General features: G+C 41.5%; 3 protein-coding genes across 7 annotated transcripts in view; all 3 read left to right on the forward strand.

Annotated features, from left to right (window-relative positions):
* Window positions 1–1114: 1114 nt before the first annotated feature.
* tbcc (tubulin folding cofactor C) lies at window positions 1115–2550 on the forward strand. Its single transcript, XM_084040145.1, has one exon. The coding sequence runs from the start codon at window positions 1151–1153 to the stop codon at window positions 2195–2197; it is 1047 nt and encodes a 348-aa protein (XP_083896271.1). The 5' UTR covers window positions 1115–1150; the 3' UTR covers window positions 2198–2550.
* A 1324-nt stretch (window positions 2551–3874) lies between these two features.
* prph2a (peripherin 2a (retinal degeneration, slow)) lies at window positions 3875–10432 on the forward strand. Its single transcript, XM_084002135.1, has 3 exons — window positions 3875–4827; window positions 6471–6717; window positions 9239–10432. Exons 1-3 carry the CDS (start codon window positions 4247–4249, stop codon window positions 9443–9445), a joined length of 1035 nt encoding a protein of 344 aa, XP_083858261.1. The 5' UTR covers window positions 3875–4246; the 3' UTR covers window positions 9446–10432.
* A 5207-nt stretch (window positions 10433–15639) lies between these two features.
* Window positions 15640–21845, forward strand: part of qki2 (QKI, KH domain containing, RNA binding 2) — a 13969-nt gene continuing 7763 nt past the window's right edge. For 2 of the 5 annotated variants that reach the window (XM_084002109.1, XM_084002110.1), the window contains exons 1-3: window positions 15640–16012; window positions 18104–18252; window positions 19662–19778. In XM_084002109.1, the coding sequence (XP_083858235.1) occupies window positions 15871–16012; window positions 18104–18252; window positions 19662–19778 (408 nt within the window). In that variant the 5' untranslated portion in view covers window positions 15640–15870. The remainder of the gene's footprint in view (window positions 16013–18103; window positions 18253–19661; window positions 19779–21845) is intronic. The other 3 variants (XM_084002111.1, XM_084002112.1, XM_084002113.1) reach the window with 2 other exon arrangements.

The following is a 21845-nucleotide window of genomic DNA, read 5'->3' on the forward strand; positions in this document are numbered from 1 at the left end:
GCATACGAGTCCCTAAAAAGAAATAAAAATAATAAAACAAAAGAACATTAATTACTAGACACATTTTATATGAATATGATTTTTATAATAAAATGTTTCATTGCCCTAATGAATGGCAGATTAATGTAATTAGACTTAATCATTACCAACGGTAGAGGGCGGGCCTCTGATCTGGTCATTGACGTTACTCAGGTATGCACAGTTACTGTGTAAGGGAATGGTGGCCCATATTTTATACGCAGACATAATTAAAAGTTCATACAAATCACTTTGGGGGTTTTGTTTGTTTGTTTATTTGTTTTTGAATATATGGCTTTAACCCCCACTCACTTTGGCCTACTTTTTTAAATTATTTTTTAATTATATGAATATATTTTTATATATTTCTCCCAGTGATATGACCCCGACACACTGTATATAAATACCATATTGTGAAGTTATATCAAATATGACATTATGAAGTAGTGTAATAAATAAAATTGTATTTACTTTAAGTATTGGAAAGAGGCAACTTGAAAAGATTACTGAGTTCATGTCAAGGATGATGGGGAAATGATCATTTTCTATTTTGTGGAGACAGGGTTAGGACATTATTTTATTTGGGTCGATTTTTTAAAACCCAAATACACATAACACATGTATGATTTACCCAGAACCTGTAAAAAGACATTTTAAAAAACAAACTAAAAGAAATCTATGAATAACCTAGCACATAAAAAAAACATTTTGACTATTCATAATATTCTGATGCCTGTCCATGTATGCACATAAGTAAGCATACTTTAGTCTTTTTTGATTATTTAAAATATGTTTTGTCTTTTGTCTTATTTAAATTGCTTTTTTCATGGAATAATATGTTGTACAATCTGCGAATGGCCTTATTGATGCTTATCGAGAGTTGACAACGTATTCACTGGATACATTTTGTCTAAAATATTTTATTTCGGTGGATTAAAGGTAGGTTACTTAAACCTAAATGGATTTGAGATTTTGTTAGAGATTTAATATGCGTTTACAATCATTGCCCAGGTGATTTGTTGCCGTTATACATAAAATCCAGTAGGTGACGGTATAGCGCCGTTTGGCTAGAAATAGTCACGAAGAAGAAATTCTGGCGTTTCACTTCCGCAACAAATGACATTGCGACAACATGGATGCTATGCCCGAAGTTAGTCAGAAAACTGGGTTCGCCGGCGAAAGCCTCGCAGGTAAGATGCAAGAGCGACTTCAGAAGCGGCAGCAGGCAAGGGTAGAGGACGCAAAGGGGAGGAAGGAAGCCAAAGAGATCCAGTCTGTCGCGGAGGAAAATACGAAGTATTTCTCCAATACGTTCGAGACGGAGCGGGTGTTCATCGAGGAGCTGCTGTCCAGCTGTTCCGGAGCGGACCGAGCTACTGTAACAGAGAGGCTGGAGGAGGCGACGGTCAAAACGACTCAGCTGCAGAAGTTTCTGAACGACAGCATGTTGTTTCTGAAGCCGTACGACCTGAAACAAGCCCAGGCTGCTCTCCAAAATCTCCACACATCCCTCGCTGAGGTCAGAGAGGAGGCTCTGCCCAGGAAGAAGTTTGGCTTTCGAGCTCGAGCCAAGGCAACGGACCAAGTCGCTGCGCCTGTGTCGCAAACACCACCACCTGACGCCGGCGCACCTGCGGATTCTGTTGTTACCACCGCGATGTATGGAGCTGACGCGTCGGGGCAGTGCGGCTTCTCCAACATGGACGGTGTGTGCTTGACAAAGACGGCTGAGGAGATCCATAAACAAGACGTATTGTTGACTCACCTGACCGACTGCAAGGTCCGTCTGTTTGGTTCCCCTAGTACGCTGCACTTGAAACACATCCACGGCTGCGAGATCCTGTGTGGGCCCGTGTCTAGTTCAGTATTCGTTGATCACTGTAGAAACAGTACTCTGGTCATGCCCTGTCAGCAACTACGCACCCACCACACCACGGACACAAAGGTGTACCTGCACGTTACCAGCCGAGCCATCATAGAGGACTGCCATGGCGTGAGCTTTGCCCCATTCTCCTGGTCTTATCCCACCCTGGAGGAGGACTTCGCCGTGTCTGGCTTGGACCAGAACCGAAACAACTGGAACCAGGTGGACGACTTCAACTGGCTTGCTGTAGGAACATCATCCCCTAACTGGACCGTCATTCCAGAGGCAGAAAGGAACACCAGCTGGGACTCTTAGAATTAAAAATATAAAACGGTGTTCTTTGCCAATTAACACATCAGTCAAACCATCAAATTAAAAGTTTTCAGCCCAAATACACACATAATCTTTTCTGTCATTTCACAAATCAGTTTAGTAGCTCTTGATGAAGTTTTGTTGCTGACAGATGTCATCCACTGATTGCACTGCTACTTCTCTCTACAAGGCTTAGGTTTTTGGAGGAAAAAGTATTTCCTTCCAGCATTTACTTACATGAAGCAACTGTTCTTTGGAAAATTGCAATTGAAATGAGATGCAAATAAAGAGTGCTATTCATTATGATGCAAATGTTTCTGTTTAATATACACAGCCTACTTGCAAAAATAATATATTGATATAAAGCACGAATGACACTACAAAATTAAAAAAAAAAAATACAATTTTGTGTAACTTATTTAATCAGATCTATGGCAAAATCTAACCTACAATACCATATAATGCTATGTTAAGACTATTTAAATATTCTCCTTTACCTTTTCTGAAACAAAATATGACAACTTGGCAACCCTCCCTATTTAGCAATTATAAAATGTATTTAAAAATGGATTATAACACTATAATAGTTAATGTATGTGTTAATTGATCACTCATAAGTAGAGGCTGCTGTTTAAAGAGGTAACAAATGACAAAGTAAAAAATTGTTTTCATAAGAGTAATAAGTAATTGTTGAAAAAACTGTAAACATTTAAAATGTCACGTCTTTATAGGGTATTTTGAATTTGGTGCATTTATGTAGCCTTAACAAAAATAAAATTACACTCTTAAGGCGTCATTGTGAACAATATAGGAAACGTGTTAGTTGCAATTAAATAGAAGACAGACACCGTGGAACAAACCATGTGCTTTTAAAATGATTTGGATGCAGTTATAAAAACTCTTTAAAATACTGGATGAAAGCTGCAATGAAAGAGGGGGCTGTGCATTCAATACCAAGAATAGCATTTGGCAGGAAGAGCAACCATTTACCTTACACGTTGCAGTAAGCAACGCTGCAGCTTTCATGTCCAGCCACGGTAAAGTTTGCAGGAGTTGAGGCCATTCAGGGAAAGGCTTGGCTTTTTGTCAGCATATACGTATCTGGCTCGTGTTTGTGCCAAACGCGGCTTTAATCCTGCCTGCCAAGATAACAAGTGACAATAAGATAATTGAGAGCACTTAAATGTGTTTTTTCGCTTGTACGATGACATGATCCATAACTATCTAAATTGCAGGTTTTGATGCTGTGTTTTATCCAAACAATGTGTCTCAGTTTTGGGGTATTTTTGTGTTGTTATAGATTAATCGCATATGCACTCAATTTCATGGCTAACAGCTCTTTTGTTTCTCTGAATGGGTTACTTGAGCAGCGTTACTTGTGAAGACATCCGGTGTGTTTTGAACTTGCAGACCCCTAACCCCTCAATGAGTAGGCTCCATTATTAGCACCACTTTCATTTACGTGACGTTTTGTCAGCTCCTTCCTTCACAGCTCCTGGTGCGTTCCACTGAGGCGACCACGACCACGTGAACACTCAAACCAATTAGGGCCCCCGGCAGCGGCTTACGATCAGGCTCATCTTGTGTAGAGGGATTTCTTCAAATTGGATCAGGCCGCTTACAGGGGTTTAGCATGACGTATACTGCAACTTTGAGTTTAATCATGAGGATCCTCGGCAATCCTCCACCTCTCCGGGAGAACGCAACATCACGATTAGCCTCACCTGTCTGATAAAGAGGGAAAAAAACTGGTAAAAGTCCGGGGGGAATTCAAGTCTTTTTTTAAATTTTAAGTTTCTGTCACAATGGGAGATGAGATAGCTTCGAAGAAATAACACTCCCACACTTTTCCTTCTCTGGCTCTTTGCCTTTGCTGTTTTGCTGTGGGATGGATTACAGGCTGAGCTGACTCTCCTGTCTCGTGGGACCAACCAGAGGAGACCCTGACAGCAAAGAGACCGGGAAACCGCACACAAGAACGCCTTGGAGCTCCGGGCTGTTCTAGATTGACTCTTTTTTTTCACGGGGCGAGGGCACACCACAGGTTGAACGATGGTTTTGATGTTGGTCAAGTTTGACCTGAAGAAGCGGGTGAAGCTCGCCCAGACGGTTTGGTTCATGTACTGGTTCGCCGTAATGGCTGGCGTGCTGGTCTTCAGCATGGGCCTTTTCTTCAAGATCGAGCTGCGAAAGCGCTCAGAACTCATGGACAACAACGAGAGCCACTTCCTGCCCAACCTGCTTATAATCATGGGTCTAATAGCCTGTGGCATCAACGCCTTGGGGGGCAAAATCTGCTATGACTCGCTGGACCCTACCAAGTTCCTAAAGTGGAAGCCCATATTGAAGAGCTTCTTGCTGGTCTGTATAGGCTTCAACAGCCTGCTGCTTGTCACAGCCCTGCTCTGCTTCCTGATGCGGATCCCCCTGCAGTTCACCCTGGCCGAGGGGCTAAAGAATGGCATGCGGTACTACAAGGACACGGACACGCCGGGACGCTGCTACATGAAGAGGACCCTGGACCTGATGCAGATGGAGTTTCGTTGCTGTGGAAACAACAACTTTAGAGATTGGTTTGAGATTCAGTGGGTTAGCAACCGCTACCTGGACTTCAGCGCCAAGGAAGTCAAAGAGTAAGGATTCCAAACTAAATCCCCTGTGTTTTTGAATGCTACAGATTCAGTGATACAGTGTGTGAGGCGAGAGAGAAATCATGAGGTCGTCATTGGGTATATCAAGATGAGGGTTCCTTTTTTTACGGGTTGTCTACACAGAGTTAGAGTTCAGTATAATTGGATGTGAGGTGAAGGTAGGTTGGTGTGTTATTCACTTTCATCCAGTGAGGGGGGGGGGGTTACTAGGCAGTTTTATGGATAAAGATGAGGAGGGACTTGAGGAGGTGATTAGCTGCAGAAAAAGATACGCAAGGTCAATAAGGCAGCAAGGGGGGGGATTACAAGTACATTTTTCCAGTCCACTCGCACATTGCCTCTTTGTGACAAACTGTCGATATCGACACTGATTTTCTTTTTTTCTGGGACAACAATTGGCAGGTAGATTTGTGAGGACAAAATGTGAAAAGGACAGTTTTGAGTGTTGGCACATGGTCAGTGTTTAATCTCGAGGATTACTGTGCCCATGTCCTTCAAGAATCAGTGTCCTGTCCAATCAACGGAGGCCCTGGACACAAGCCAGGGACAACACACTGCACAACCAAACTTGTTTTTGTAACTTTTTGTAACCTGGTATAAAATCTGTTTAAATGTAAAATGTGTCAAAGAGGGTTTCAAGAATCAGTGTCTAGAATTAATCATATAGTGTAGTATTATTTCCTGTATGTAGTTATAACCAAAGTGTATCTGCAACGTTAGTTTAGGGTTGTTAGGTGCTAACGTTTCTAGACATCACTGATCAATATCTGAGCTTCTCAGGTCTCCGTGATCCAATTATGTGTCCCATTGACCCGCTACCATCAATCACAGTTTGATCAAATTGAAGTAAAATTTGATTTATACGTTTATTGTACTTTTTGAGTAGATCTCTGTGGCCTAATAGAGATAATCCGTATTAATCGATTTTTTTACTGCATTAGTCTTTTCTTTTTGTCTGTTCCTTGACTGACGGGTGCTAAACACACAAAAATGAATAAAAAAGAGTTCACACAGTTTTTTAAAAAAAAGCAGAATTTGATTTAATTCAGTAACTAATTCACAATGCTCTGCAACATCCATCCATCCATCGTCTACCGCTTATCCTGTATTCAGGGTCGCGGGGGGGGCTGGCTTCGCCCAGCTGTCATTGGTCGAAGGCAGGGTACACCCTGGACAGGACGCCAGTCTATCGCAGGGCTGACATGTAGAGACAGACAACCATTCACGCTCACATTCACACCTACGGGCAATTTAGAGTCACCAATTAACCTATCCCCATGCATGTCTTTGGACTGTGGGAGGAAGCCAGAGAACCCAGAGAGAACCCACGCTTACACAGGGAGAACATGCACACTCCCCACAGAAGGAACCCGGGGCCGACCTGGGAATTGAACCCAGGACCCTCTTGCTATGAGGCGAGAGTGCTACCCACTACACCACCGTGCAGCCCTGCTCTGCAACAATAATCATCAAATCTTATAGTTACTTTGGTAGAGAAGTTCTAGATATTTCAAGTAGTTTTGCCCACATATAATACAAGTGTAGTTAATGGCTTTTAATCTTACCTCATTTTCATCTGCAAATCACCATAGCGTGACGTTAACGTTACACTGCCTCGTCCTCAGCCGCATTGGAAGCAACGTGGATGGCCAGTACCTGATGGATGGAGTCCCCTTCAGCTGTTGTAACCCCGGCTCCCCCAGACCCTGCATCCAGTACCAGATGACCAACAACACTGCCCACTACAGCTACGACCACTACACGGAGGAGCTCAACGTGTGGAAGCACGGCTGTCGCGACGCCATGCTGTCCTACTACGGCGGCATGATGAACACAATCGGAGCCCTGGTGGTGCTGGTCACGATGCTGGAGGTAGGCTACATAACTATGATCATCATCACCTCACCTCAAACTGTTAAGTTAAAAAAAAGAAGTTTTTACCCATAGCTTTCTCGGGACGGCCTCATCTATTTTATGTGAAAAAAATCGTGTTGCACTTTTGTTGAAGGTGGGGTTGAATGTTTTCTCTTGTAAAGCCAAAAACTTTTTTTTTTTGGCACGGCCTCATTGTGAGAACTGCAGTGAGTGTTTTACCCCCAAACCGTCACAAGGGGTAGCAATGAGTCCATTCTACACTCAATTAGCCTACACAACGTTTTATGGAAGTGGATTGGGGCCACGTGTGAAACATTGATTTTTTTTTGGTTATAGTTTAAAGTCTGACTCGGCCATGTTCTGTTAAGTGTTTCAAAGACAATTGTGTTGCCGGGCAACAGCTTGGGTCCATGTTTACTTCCTGTCAGCTGATATTCATTCACGCTGAAAACGGAAATATACTGGGATGGATGGATGGATGGATGGATGGATGGTAGGTAGGTAGGTAGGTAGGTAGGTAGGTAGGTAGGTAGGTAGATAGGTAGATAGGTAGATAGATAGATAGATAGATAGATAGATAGATAGATAGATAGATAGATAGATAGATAGATAGATAGATAGTATTTTTCAGTATTGCTAGAACACTTTTTGTTTGGAAAATGTCCTTTTCTAAAATCATTTTAAAATCAATTCTGACATTTGAGTCAGAATTCAAATCAATATTTCACTTAGTGTTTTTAGATTGTACAAGAGAGGCGACTGACCGGTAAGCATGTCTCGTTAAGGTCCCAATCTTTGATTTAAAAAAAAACAAGAAAAAAACAATGCAGTGCTTTTTTATGTTTTTAAAAAGGTGGATTACCTTGTTAAAATGTGTTGTGAGTATTCAAATATTTTTTAATTTGTCACATACATGCTAGATACTTGACTGTAAAGGCAACTATCAGTGTGATATTTGCCGGATGTTACAAGTTTCCTCATTATCATGTTTGGCTTCCAGACTATACACGGTGTCGCAAAGTCATCTTGTTCTTATGCGCCTCAAACTGAGATTCAGTGTCAGCCCAGAGAAATGTTCCTCCTTCAGCAGATTTCTTGGATTTAGTTGCTCAGCTGTTGTCCAATACATTCAGGGAGGGCTCAGTAACATTGGTTAAGAAATCAGGTGAGGAATTTGAGCTCGTAGCAAGCAGCGAAGTGAAGAGCTTACAAATCCTTGACCCAGTTGGCACATCTGCCCTCCCGTCACCTCCCTCCTCTCCCCGTCCCTTCTTTTCACACTCCACCCTACACATGCCACATCTTCCCAAACAACTCTATCCTCTTAACTACTGTCAGGTAACCCTGCACCCCCTTTTGGTAAACCTGCACAGCTTACCTACAGCATCTCAATTACTTTCTACCCAAATGATAATCCCATAGACGCCAAATGGCACCTCACCTCTCGTCAACTTTCCCCCCTGAGGGGGAACAACTACTGTTGTTATTTGTTAAGGTCCACAAATGTAATTGCCACAGATAAATCCTGGAGAGTCAGTGAGTGCCTGTACCACCTCAAGCGGACAGTTCATAACACCAGTGAGATGGAAAATCCACCAGATGAACCCCTTCGCCCTAAAAAAAACCTTGGTTTTAGCTGATCAGCATAGTTGCAGGGACCTCAGATCGAAGAACAGTTGCGCAAGCGTCTCTGACACAGATGGAGGACTCAGAGATGGAGTAGTGGGTTAATCTGAGGGAGGCGACATGGACAGACCCACTTCCTGGAGCTTGAGCTCTCAATCTGATCTGAAGTCATCAGTCAAGAGTTACTTTGTAAAATCTCTCGTGACAATTGCTTTAAGAATATACTCTATATATTTTTGTTTCGACACTTTCAACACTTTTGACACACTCCACTTACAAAACACACAAATCATATAAATTCTGTTTTTAATTTGTGCCATCACTTTGTTTTATGTCACATAGCACTAATGAAAAATGGTATTTGAAATTGAGCTGCGACAGCATCAATTAATCTGGTGATTATGTTTTTGATTCGTAGATTCATTGTTTAGTCTAAAAAGCCTCAGAAAGTAGTTAAAACAAAGCCCATTACAATTCTCTTGAATAAAAAATGCTGATGTTATCAGGTTTCTTGTTATGGCCAACCAACATGAAGTTCAAACACATTGACTTAATTATCATTGAAGACAATTAAAAAGCAGTAAAATTCACATACCGGTATTCATATTTGAGAATCTGAAAAAAAGAAACATTTTGGCATTGATTATCCAAATATTTGCCAATTTATGTACTCCATATTAAGCAGAATCGGCCATTGCAGCTCTAATAAAACCAAACTTTTTTCAGTTAAAATGATGATGATAGAACAGATTTTCTATCTACCTTTTATTCATTGGGCTATGACAACATCATTTAGTTAATTATTTGGAGTTTTCTTCTTCTGACATAGGAAGATGCTTCTGTGGGTTTGAGGCTTCTGGTTTGTCTGATATGGGTTCTGGTTTTGCTGCAGGTCGCAGTGACCGTTGGCCTGCAGTACATCGACAGCTCCCTGTCCACCCTGGCCAACCCGGAGGACCCGGAGAGCGAGAGTGAGGGCTGGATCCTGGAGAAGACGGTGAAGGAGACGTTCACTGACATCATGGACAAAATGAAGGCCATGGGCAAAGGCAGCAAGGTGGAAGAAGGGGGTGAGGCAGGGGTTGCCACGGTGAGCTGAGCTAAACCCCCTCCTGCAAATAAAATTGACATCACTCCCACACTAGAGGAGAGGAATGCAACGCGTGAGATCACTACGTTTTTTGCTACCAACATTTATCACGTAGACACTTCTGCACACACACATTCGGCTGTGAACTCCTTTTTAAATGGACTCCTTGCATCAATAATTATAAGCTGTATATTCATACATAGAGAGAGATAATGTGTAGGATGGCTTATATTATGGTTTTTCATTTTGATTTCCCCCCCAACCAAACAAATCCTGCTCCAACTTTGCTTTGCTCCAACAAGAGATTTTAATGTTCTGGTTTCCGACACTCAGTGGGGTTTGGATCTTTTAAAAAAAAGTCAAGTAAATGTGATATGTATTGATTAATGTCAGATGATTTGCACAAGTAAATATGTAATTTTTCCGTTGTATTGTTGTCGGATAGTTTGGCGGGCCCCCTTTCCTCTCATGGAAGCCAGAGGTGCAGATACAAAATATTTACAGCCCAAAAAAAAACAGTGTTTTATTTGTGTTGACCTGTCTATAGTACGTTGGCTTGTAGCTGATACTGTATATAGACAAAGCAACAGATTACACCCCTGTTCAGCTCTTTTGATACTCCAGTCCACCTTTGTCCTCAATCAAGACTGAATAAACACCTGAGCTGGAGTCCAAATATGAATTGAATGAATCGGCATGAATTATGCATGATTGTTGCATCACACGGTCGAAGAGTGAGGCATGGGAAGTGGGATGTGAGCCCTGTAGAGGCAGGGCCAACTCCAAACCCGTGGAGGACGATGGAAATTGGCAGCTAAATCTTGGCTCCTGACCCGTGTACTGTAATCTCAGATCCTCTTTGGTGTATTCAGTATCTGTATATTGACACACACACACGTATATATATCCGAACAACTGGATTGCCGTCTTTGTACATAGTGTAGAAATAAAGACAAAAAAATGTAACTTTAAAAAAAAAAAAAGGAATTATGTAATTAAGCTAAATCTTTTATTTAAATCTATGTAAATTTTTCCATTGTATTTTTTGGCTCTGTGCATCTGTGTAGAAGAAATGCTCATGCCGATTGTATAAAACGAATAAAGGATTTTAGAGATGTGATTTTGACAGTGAAATAAGGACGCTGCATTGCCTCGACCTTGAGTCGCACAAACCTGAGATCAAGAGGCGGGGCATGCTGTGAGGGCCGCAGGGTTCCTGATTAAGACAACAGGATCAGGGCAATTATAGCATTACTGCTTTCACATGGACATCGGATGACTCTTCACATGTCTGATGGGGGCGGAGGGGAGGGGGGGGGGGGGGGCGGGCGGGCGCATTCACCAACAAAATATAGCATGCATGCACATGTCACTTTTAGACTTTTAGAATCTCTGGAGTTTTTGCCTATTTTATGTTTTATTATTAGACCTAATGTTTTTTGGCCTTAAATCAGTTCTAAAATCAATGTTGACATTAGAGGATGCAAGAAACAAATCCTTTTATCCTTTCAGCTCATATATTGATAAATTATTTAAAGTGTCATATCACAACAAAAGGACATCTCAGGACACTTAACACATTGCAGGACTAGAATATGCTCATTATTTTCAGAGTTAATACATTTTCAAAGTCCCAACATCACACAGGATCACCCAGTGGCAAGCGTTACAGTGACATTATCCATCCAGAATCCATTCTCCCAGTCCACTATACACATGCATCTTCAGAGCCCCATAATCTGCAAACCCCTCACACGCAGATGACATTGAAGCCATTGTGGTTCAGCAAAGAGCGGGTGTGGGGGGCTGTGAAGAGTCAGCAGGAAAGGTAAAGAGGCCAACTCTGCACGGTATTCTTGTTGAACCAAAGCACATAACCTGCACTGAGTAGATAAAGCCTAATCGGCTTTAGATTAGCATGAGCCCCTCGGCCAGGTGAGCAGGTGATGTCCTGCTGCAGCATTCACGTCGCAGATACAAGAGATCAAAGGGCATCCAACATATTCAACATAATCTATAAAGTAAACAGTAAAATAATATCAAATAGAATAATAAAAAATAGTCAAATACAGCCCAAAGATATTAAATATCACCTCAAAATGTAGTAGTGGAAGTAGTAATCAGATCATTAACTGCTCCAAAAAAAGATGCCCAAAATGAACAAGATGGAGTAAAGGAATATAGAACACAGCAACATGTAATTCATTAATAAACAAATAATAATATTAATATACAATACATGTAATTCACGCCTAATCAAACTCTTGCTTTTAGATTGACGCAGCATGTTTTTGCTGTGTGCTTTGAAATGCATATTAAACCAAATAAAACCTTTTATGTTCACTCCAAACAATTCTTACAGGCAAAAAACTGAAGAAATGCATCCCTGAGCCACATTCTGTATTGTGCTGCTCTCTGTTGGTGACTACGGATAATAACATTTGATCAAATCTCGCTGATTTGAGTGTGAATCTAATCCAGTAAAGATCTCCGAACATGACACATGTAGTCAGGTTTCCAGCTGATTCACGTTTTTTACTGTGACAGTGTGATCTGTGACCTCACCACCAACACCTCAAACTTGTTTTATTTTGACTCAAAATGTCCTCTTAGTCGTGTCATGCTTCAAACACTTTCGCCTCCCAATTTGAAAAGTTTCAGTTACATTAAAAGTCCACAAGAGGGTGTGTTTCCATCAGTGATAATTGTGAAAGGAGGGCCATCACCAGTGCTGGTAAAACCTTGAGGGTGAAGAGAATGTATTACTCCAGCTTGCTAATTAAAAAGAAACACATGTGAGGCAACTGCAGTAAATGCACTCATGTGAACTCCTTAATGAGAGCCATTGAGCTGGAACTGATGATGGGAGTAGGCCTACCTCACATTCTGCAGAATCCTTCCTCCAAACGTTTTTGGAAAAACAAAACAAAATGGATTCAGGCTTGAGATTTATGGTATTTTCATCATTGATTAATGTGTTGATTAGTTTTCTGATTAATCAGTTCAAATGTCAGGAAAGAGTGGTGGCCTGTTTCAAGAAATCTTCATTTTGGCAGTTTTTTGTAACAAAAGATATTTGATTATAAAAATGTAAAACGTGTTTGATGTAATGAAGATACTAAAATTGTGTTTGGCTGAAACATTATATAAACAATGCAGCTAACAAGTACTGTCAAAAAATATAAATCCATTGATTATTTTTGATGAGCATTTGTTGTATAAGATGTCAGAAAGGGGTGAAAAATGACCACAGAAGCAGCAAAAAATGTTTATTCACTTTCAAGTATTCTGCTCATTATTTCCTTCATAGATGAACTGTTCAAACTTTAAAATGTCATATTAAAAGTGAAAAATGTCCATTCCAGTTTCCCCAAATCCAAAGTAACATCTTATGTCTGGCCAACACTACAAAACTCTGAAATATTCCGTTTAAATTGATATTTAACGTAACAGTTTTGCTCGATTGATGACTTAAATAATCTAAACTTGCTTTGTGTTTCAAACAAACCAAAAAATCCCCCAAATATTATGTTTTTTAACAATTAATGACAGAGAAAAGCAACAAATCATCACATTTAAGAAGCTGGAACTCGAACAAAGTTTGTCATATTTGCATGACCAATGAGTAATCGAATGTCAAAATAGTTTTCAGTCTATAGATGAATTAACTATTTGTAGCTCTTGAACAATGAACATTACATTTACAATAATTGATATATATTAAATCTACAATCATTTAAAACAGAGAAAAGCAGCAAAATCCTCACATTTGAGAAGCTAAAACCAGACAATGTTTGGAGTTGTTTTGTTGTTTGTTTGATAAATGATAATCAAAATTGCTGTCAATTTATCAATCAATTAAACTTTTGTTTCAGAGTTATTAATGGGCTATTAATTTTGAATAAATAGGCTGCAGGGATATATATATATATATATATATATATATATATATATATATATATATATATATATATATATATATATATATATATATATATATATATATATAACGATTTCAAATTTGAGGCATTTGTTATTGATTCAACCTGATAATGAACAGACGTGATGTCCTGGTGTTGACATGTGCTCTCATATTAACCGAGGTTGACCTTGTTGTTTCAGCCAAAGGTCAGGGACGGTACTAACGTATCACATCTCACTCTAAACTTCACTACGGGCTGAATAAATATGGCAGACAGAAAGAAAAGCAGAGGCAGAGAGAGAGGCCCGTGACTGGTAGATGTGTGGCCTGCTCAGAGGGGCATTGTTGGAGCTATGAGAGGACAATGCACTGCCCCCGCCCTGAATACTCGCCATACCAGCTGACCAGCCATTACCAACACTGCTGCTGTCCCGTTACAATTCCTGCTGCTCTCTCTCACTCTCTTTCTCTCTCTCTCTCTCTCTCTCTCTCTCACACACACACACACACACACACACACACACACACACACACACGCACACGCACACACACACAGAGAGACACACACACACACTGCATCCCACCCAGCCTCAATCATAACTTTCGTCTTTCAAGGCAAAAACACAGTGGACAGAGGAGAGAAGCCAGGTGGGAGGCAAGCGGTGCCTGACAAAAGGCTTAAGTCAAGGCATGCATGGTACACATGTTGTCTCGCCTCTCTCTCTGTGTGTGTGTGTTTGTGCGCACATGTGTGAGATTTACAACAAGCTAAGTTTAGCCACTAGCACCTAACTGTTCCTTCAGCAATAACGTTTCGCCTCTAGAACACCCAGATAGCACCGACGAACACATCACACCTTATTATTTCAGGATCCTCAACAAAAGGCCCGAAAGTGGAAGGTGTGGACGGGAGAGAGGGGAGTTTCATGGCGAAGAATTGTCGCTGTCGTTCACTCCAATAAAATTATCAACTTCGACACAAGTGCAAGACTTGCATTTTAAACTTAAAACTGCAGAAGTAGTATCAGCAAGTGTACTTAACCACCTTTGAGGCCTGTACGCTCTTACAAAAACCTTTTCAGGGGGATTCATTTTATTATTAATAATAATGATCACAACAACAATAATAATAATAATAATAATAATAATAATAATAATAATAATAATAATATAGAGGCCCCAAGAGGTATACACTATTTCAGAATCAAAGCACTCTCCTATTTCACATTTACTTGGTGACGCTTTGCAGGGGCCCAACACCCTTACTAGACTCCCTGTATTTAATGTAGTTCAAACTACCTTCACATTCACCATATGCTTACTTTTCATACTTGAGTATCAATTGCTGACAATGCTTTTGAATGCATCAGTCTTACTTGTATTTCTACATCGTTTCATTGGTACTTTTACTGAAGTAGAGGGCATCCATACTTGCTCTGTCACTAGCCTGCTGTCAAATAGTAGTAGAGTAAAAAGCACAATATTTCCTAGTAGTAGATAATTAGTAGTAAATAAGTAGTAAATAAAGTTGCATAAAATGGAAATACACAAGTAAAGAACACACACACACACACACACACACACACACACACACACACACACACACACACACACACACACACACACACACACACACACACAGGTCATGGACAGCAACAGGTGTGCATACCTATATAGAGCTGTTATATTGTTATAATAATGTGTGCTTGTGCGCGCGCGAGAGAGAGTGAGAGATAGGCGGGGCTCAAAGGGGCACAGCACGAACCTCCTCCCCTGTGATAGCGGCCACGCGCGGCGCGCTCCTGACAGCCCACTCGTGCTGCCGCTGTACTGTAATCATATGATAGGGAGTCGATCCCCACTGCAGAATTCCGACAGACCGGGCCGACAGCAGCGGAGCAGCCGGAGGAACACCAATTGATGGTAGATTTTTTTTGTTTTGCTAGCCGTTAAAGAAGCACGTTGAGTCCGTTCAAGTGTCGCGCGAAGTGTCAAAAAGAGCAAAACTCTCTCTCTCTCCCTCCCCCCTCCTCTCTCTCTCTCTCTCTCTCTCTCTCTCTCTCTCTCTCTCTCTCTCTCTCTCTCTCCCACACACACCCCTAAAAAAGGAACTTTTTCAAACTCCGGAGAGAGAGTCGGACACCAGGGGGGAAGAAGAAGAAGAAGGAGAAGAAGAAGAAGAAGAAGAAGAAGAAGAAGAAGAAGAAGGAGAAGAAGGAGAAGAAGAAGAAGAAGAAGAAGAAGAAGAAGAAGAAGAAGAAAAAGAAGAAGAGAGGGCTGCGCAGACGAGACGCTAACAGAGAGACAGTCGATTTAAACGGAACTGAGATTTGAGTTCAGACTAGCTAGCCGGAGAGGCGGTCAGCGGGTCGCGGCCGGTGGAAACCCCTGGGCTCCTTGCGCATCTCACTCTTCTTTTTTTTCGGAGCGTGAGCGTGTTTTTGTGGATTTTCACCCCCATACACGCACGTTTCTCAACCAGCGAGGTCACTTTACCATAGAAGCTAAAGCCATGGTCGGGGAGACAGAGGTGAAGGAGAGACCCAAGTCCAACCCGGACTACCTAATGCAGCTGATGAACGACAGGAAGGTGATGAGCTCCCTGCCCAACTTCAGCGGCATCTTCACGCATCTGGAGCGCCTGCTCGATGAAGGTAACCTCCCTCCCTCCTCTTCATTTGCAGGTATCTGTTTGAACAGCATTGCATTTGTGTTGCGGTTTAATAAAATAAAAAGTGACTTAATTCACTTTTTTGTATTTTGTGGAGAGCAGCAGATGAGCACACACACAGACAGGCAGTTGGTGATGGGAACAAACAGACAGTTGTTAGTCTTTCCCAGTGACCTAATGCGCAGGCTTATGTGAATGCTGCAGCCCATCCCCTAGCAGGAACGAGAGCATGTCCCCATGCAAAATGTTTGATGTCTGTCACTTGTTGATATCTAACACTTCTTTTTTTTTCTTTTTTGGTGTGCAAACAGTTCAGAAAAAACAATGACAGATGGGCATCACATCATTGCAACAAAAAAAAAAACAAATCTTTAAAAGTCAGATCTTATATCTTTAAAAAAAAGGTATTTCCCACAAGATACCGAGGCCCATTGTTGCTCCTGTTGTTGCACATCAGGCTCACCGAGGGCCTGTCTTGTCGCTCTGTGACAAGTCTCATGACGCAGCAAGGTTGCCCTCATACCGGATGACCTCTGCGGCCCGACAAATAGGTCAACTTCACATCTCTAGTTGTGCTCATGTCGAGGACTGACAGCCAAGCACATTCATCCCTCACCCCGATAATGTGACACCCTCGGTTAGAATGAAAGGCATTGTGCCGTGCTCATTTTCAGCCTGGTCATATCTTCTGCCTGAGTAATGTGGACAAGGGCACGGTACCAAAAAAGTTTGTTCGGGGTAATAAGCCTGCCAGTCAGACATACTGTCTGGGTGCGTGTTTGTGGCATATTTGGAAACACTGCAGTGGCGTCCAGTCTATATATATATATATATAAACCAATGACAGGTTGAAGTGTTAAGATAAGGCCTGCTACAGCTCCCCCTTTATCTGTCTCTCTCTCCTCTCTTGTTCTTCTTTCACTTCTCGTTTTCCTCCCTGTTTTGACCGAAATGTGACGAGAGCCCACTAGGCTGTGCAGATTTGTTTGTGAATGTGTGTTTGTTAATTGCCACTTTTGGTCTGTAACAGGTCAGAATGGCTTATTAGAGGATCTTCATTGTCACTGTAGCTGTTGCTGTAATTATAGGGCCCTACTGTAGTTATTATGATCAGACTTATCACTGTCAGAGCAGGGAGACATGGCTGTCAGCTTGTTTAGGTCAGATGATATTTGTGCCTCGAGGCACTTATTCTGCAATGTGTGTGTGTGTGTGTGTGTGTGTGTGTGTGTGTGTGTGTGTGTGTGTGTGTGTGTTGCATATGTTTGTGTAGTGCAGTAGTCAGTTATTATTGTGCTAGCGTGTCATTACAAAGGCATCAGAGGCTAGCATGGGTCATTCAGACAAACTGAACAAGCAGACAAACATAGTCTCATTCATATCAATGCTATTTCACCAAAACTAAAACTTTGTTTGTTATGTTTACATAACTTCTAAAGCAAAAATGCCAACAAGTCTATAGTTGTTGGCAACACAGTGTTTATAGTGTTGTTTTGGCCTTTTTTTGTCAATCAGATGATCTATTGATTAATTGAAAAGAAGAAAAAATGGCATGAAAATAATCAGTAGATGCAGCCTGCTAGCTTTGTCAATTGCTGTAATCCTGGTCTAGAACTTCATAAACAATGCAGGTCCCCCACTGACATGTATGTTTTTACCTTGTAGTATTTATAGTGAAAGGGGGAGCAGCATGTGTGTGTGTGTGTGTGTGTGTGTGTGTGTGTGTGTGTGTGTATGCGTGTGTGTGTGTGTTGGAGTAAGAAATAGAAAGAGAGAAATTGTCAGTAATAGAGGAAACCTGATTGCAAAGCATTCAGTGGTTAGATTCTACATTGTGGTGCTGAATGCTTGTGACCGTCTCCATGCCTCCCCTGGTTGGCTGTCTGTCTGTCTGATTGTCTGTCTGCCATCACACTCAGAGCCTCCTGTGATTCTGGTGACAGTGAGTCATCGTCCTAAGAAATGGACAGTCTGAAGAAACGTGACACTCGTGGTTGCTCATTGACACTTTCATTGACGTCCTCAGTTAACCCAACGCAACTCTGCTCCCTTTCTTCTGTCTCCCGTCTCCCAGAAATCGGCAGGGTACGCAAGGATATGTACAACGACACGGTGAATGGAGGCATGTTCAACGGGCGGGACATGGAGGAGCTGCCTGAAGCCGTTGGCCCCGTGGCTCAGCTGCAGGAGAAGCTTTATGTGCCTGTCAAAGAGTACCCCGATGTGAGTGGAGGAGTCCATGACCTCTGATCTTTGAGAAGAGTTTCTGTTTACTTTAGCAGGTCACTTTATCTCCTTGGCTGCAGATGGACTGCCAGAGGGCTTTTAATCACAGGTCCACATTTGATCTAAAAGCTGATTTCATTCTATATATTGATTTATGTATTTGTTTATTTAATAGGGACATTGCATATTTATGGACATCAGTATAAATACACAATGTAAATACGCTAGAGTTAGCACAATGGCTAGTTTTCATCTATTGTCCCGAGGCAGATAACACTGAAAACATAAAAACAAAGTAACATACTTACAACACCCTTGTATTTCATTTGAGGGGCAGACACACACTAACAACAACAGACAAGACAAGATGCAACAGGACATGGTAGTGACACATCAGGAAGTGTGTGATACACTTAAAAGTGCAGCTTTGATTTTCCCTGAGCCACAATCTGAGATCATCTCTGCTCACACCCAGTGATGTAATCCAGACTTAGTAGAGATCAATAATAAACCCTTGCAAGTGTTTCCAGCAAGGTTGAAAAATTGAAAAATCATAGTGATAGTTTAAGATTCATATTTGTTTACTCAAAAATGCAATATTCCCTCACTGTCACACAATTTCCTACCATAACAATACACCATAAATATTCACAAGGCCACATTTAAAGACGAGTGGCGCAGTGAAGAGTGACCCCTGCTCTTGCCAAGTACAGTTAAGCGCTTCGATACGAGTTGCGTTGATCCACATTGAATGGCTCACATGATTTTCTCCATGCATCAGCTCACCAATCACTGGATACAATGACAGGCTGTCCTCACTCACATGACAGGAGGCGAACAGGACACACACACACACACACACACACATGCTGGAAAACGGTTGAGATCAGGGTTAAATTTAGAGAGCAGTTCCTCTATCTGGATTTGTTGGTGAGAGTCTGGGGTCATCGCAGATTCCGGAGCGAATATGATGCCAAAGTGAACATTGGGGTTAAACATTGGTGGAGTTAGACGAGTAGGAAGAGGCTAATGCTACAAGAGACAAATGTTGGAGACGGAAGGGTAGTGGCAAAGAAACAAACACAATCCCATGCACACACACACACACACACACACACACACACACACACACACACACACAGAGGGGCAGCTGTCAAGTTACTCACTCAGTCTTAGTGACAGATAAGGTTAAGAGAACGGCGCTGTCCTGTTATGCCACCAGCACCAGCCAGCACCCATATAATGAGCTATTTTTGTCTCTCTTAGTAATACATCACAGTTGCACAAACACTAACTTGCAGCACATACAAATACACATACATCGTAAGAAAAAAAAAAGGCCGTCTGAGTCTGTGATGTGAAATGTGTTTTGTTTTTTTATTTATTGTCTTTGCTCTTTTGTGTAGTTTAACTTTGTAGGGAGGATCCTGGGCCCGCGTGGACTGACGGCCAAACAACTGGAGGCAGAGACCGGCTGCAAGATTATGGTGCGAGGAAAGGGCTCCATGAGAGACAAGAAGAAGGTATAAAGATCATATCATATTCATCATACAGACATGGTCATGGTCTTAATCTTTTAATCTAACTCTTAAGACCAATTTAATGATCAGATACCTTGCACACACTCGGATGCATTTCTTTATTTCTATTTCAATGCGTCTGTCTGTCTGTCTATCTATCTATCTATCTATCTATCTATCTATCTATCTATCTATCTATCTATCTATCTATCTATCTATCTATCTATCTATCTATCTATCTGTCTGTCTGTCTGTCTGTCTGTCTGTCTGTCTGTCTGTCTGTCTGTCTGTCTGTCTATCTATCTATCTATCTATCTATCTATCTATCTATCTATCTATCTATCTCTGTTTAACAGTCTTATTGTCCGTCTTTCCATCGTAAGTGAGTGTTTTCGGTTGTCAGTTTTTCGGTCCTGGTGTTCGGCCCATCTGTTCCTTCCTCTCCCCTGGTGTCTGCTGTTGGATGGAGTCGACTCAAGCTTTCCTAACGGCAGGTGGAGCAAGTCCAGCATTCCTCCCCCTCCCTTCAATCTCTCTCTCTCCCCAGAACATTCCCTACCCCGCACGTCCCTCTGAGAGGGAGATAGAGAGACACACACACAGACAGAGAGGAAGGAAAACAGAGACACAGTGGGAGGCAACGGGGCAGAAGAGAGAAAGATGTTGACTTTTGGTGTTTTTCAAAATGATACATCTCACTTGACAAAACATCCACGGAGGATAGAATGTCCCAGCATGCATTGCGGAGAGAAAAAAAGTTGTTTTCCCGTTTGAACTGGGGATGCGGTTATTAGCAGTTATTTCCATTAAAATTTGTTTCTTTGATTGAAAATATGTTTAGGATGTAACATGTAAAGTTGCACTTAAAGGAGTAAGCTCAAAATTTTAGGAAATATATGTATTTGCTCGACACATATTTCATAAGATGGAGTCTTAGCTTAGCTTAGCATAAAGACTGTAAACGGCAGGGAAACAGCTGGCCTTGCTAAGAAGTCGCTGCTCCAGGAAATTTCCAGCACATAAAGGTCAAACAGAAGTAGTTTTCATGAGGTGTCCAACCACGATGGAATTTAAAAGTGTTGTTCCCGGTCTCCTGATGGTTTTCTCAGGTAGAAAGAACAGCCTGCCGTTGGGGGTGGGTGGGGGGGGTGTAACTTAGCACATTTTGGCTATGGAAAAGTGATTGGACACAGACTCGCCTAATGTGATGTTGTAAAGGTGTGTGGGGAGTAGTTTTCCCAAGTTCCACCATCCGACAAAGTGTTATAGAGAGGCGTACTGGCAGCTGAACCCCTCATTAAACTGCAACATATTTACCAGATTAAACAAACGATATATGATTTGCTAATTAGTGAGTTTGTGAGATGCTAGTGGGTGGATTTTGTAACCATCAGGACAGAGTCAGGCAAGCTGTTTCCAGTCCCTCAGCAAAATGAACTGTCTCCAGGCTTTCGCTTGATATTCAACTCATATATCTCTTCTCATTTAACTATGGGATAAACAGTTTATCACTTAACTGTGCAGCCGTGCTTTGCGTCAGCAATGGCAATGCTAACATGCTGATGTTTCGCAGGTAATGTTCACCATGGAAACCATCTTACTTTAGCCAATTAGCATGCTCACTTCAACTAATAACCACTAAACATAAAGTTTAGCTAAGGCCGTTGGTTTTTGAAGTATTTAATTATAGATGAAAGTCGCTGACAAATTGAAATATTGACCTGATAATGTTCCTAGAGGAATAGTTCATGATCGGCAGAAAATCCGTTGTGCTGACTTCAGTCTGGACTGAAGTGGTTGCCTGACCGACCCACATTGTGATGCTTAGAGTATAGCTAAAAATAATAATTAATGGACAAGTTCCCAGAGCCCAAGCAGACCAAAACACTTTATATGTCTGGTGAACGCGAAAACAACCCGAAATATTACAATCAATTGGAAAGCAGTGGATCAAGCTGGTGTTTGGTGTTTTTATTAACTATTTGGAAAGTTATACATACAGAGTAACAGTACCATTACTGTTATTGAATCAACATCAGAATATAATCTTTTTTGACTGGAATAGTACAC

Source organism: Eutrigla gurnardus (assembly GCF_963514095.1).
Source record: "Eutrigla gurnardus genome assembly, chromosome: 22".
Classification (NCBI taxonomy): Eukaryota; Metazoa; Chordata; class Actinopteri; order Perciformes; family Triglidae; genus Eutrigla; species Eutrigla gurnardus.

Bases quoted from the DNA above. Each gene is read 5' to 3' on its own strand.
- tbcc (XM_084040145.1), top strand. From the start codon at position 1,151: ATGGATGCTATGCCCGAAGTTAGTCAGAAAACTGGGTTCGCCGGCGAA.
- prph2a (XM_084002135.1), top strand. From the start codon at position 4,247: ATGGTTTTGATGTTGGTCAAGTTTGACCTGAAGAAGCGGGTGAAGCTC. The intron at 4,828-6,470 runs GTAAGGATTCCA...CCTCGTCCTCAG, and splicing joins AGCGCCAAGGAAGTCAAAGA to CCGCATTGGAAGCAACGTGG. The intron at 6,718-9,238 runs GTAGGCTACATA...GTTTTGCTGCAG, and splicing joins TGCTGGTCACGATGCTGGAG to GTCGCAGTGACCGTTGGCCT.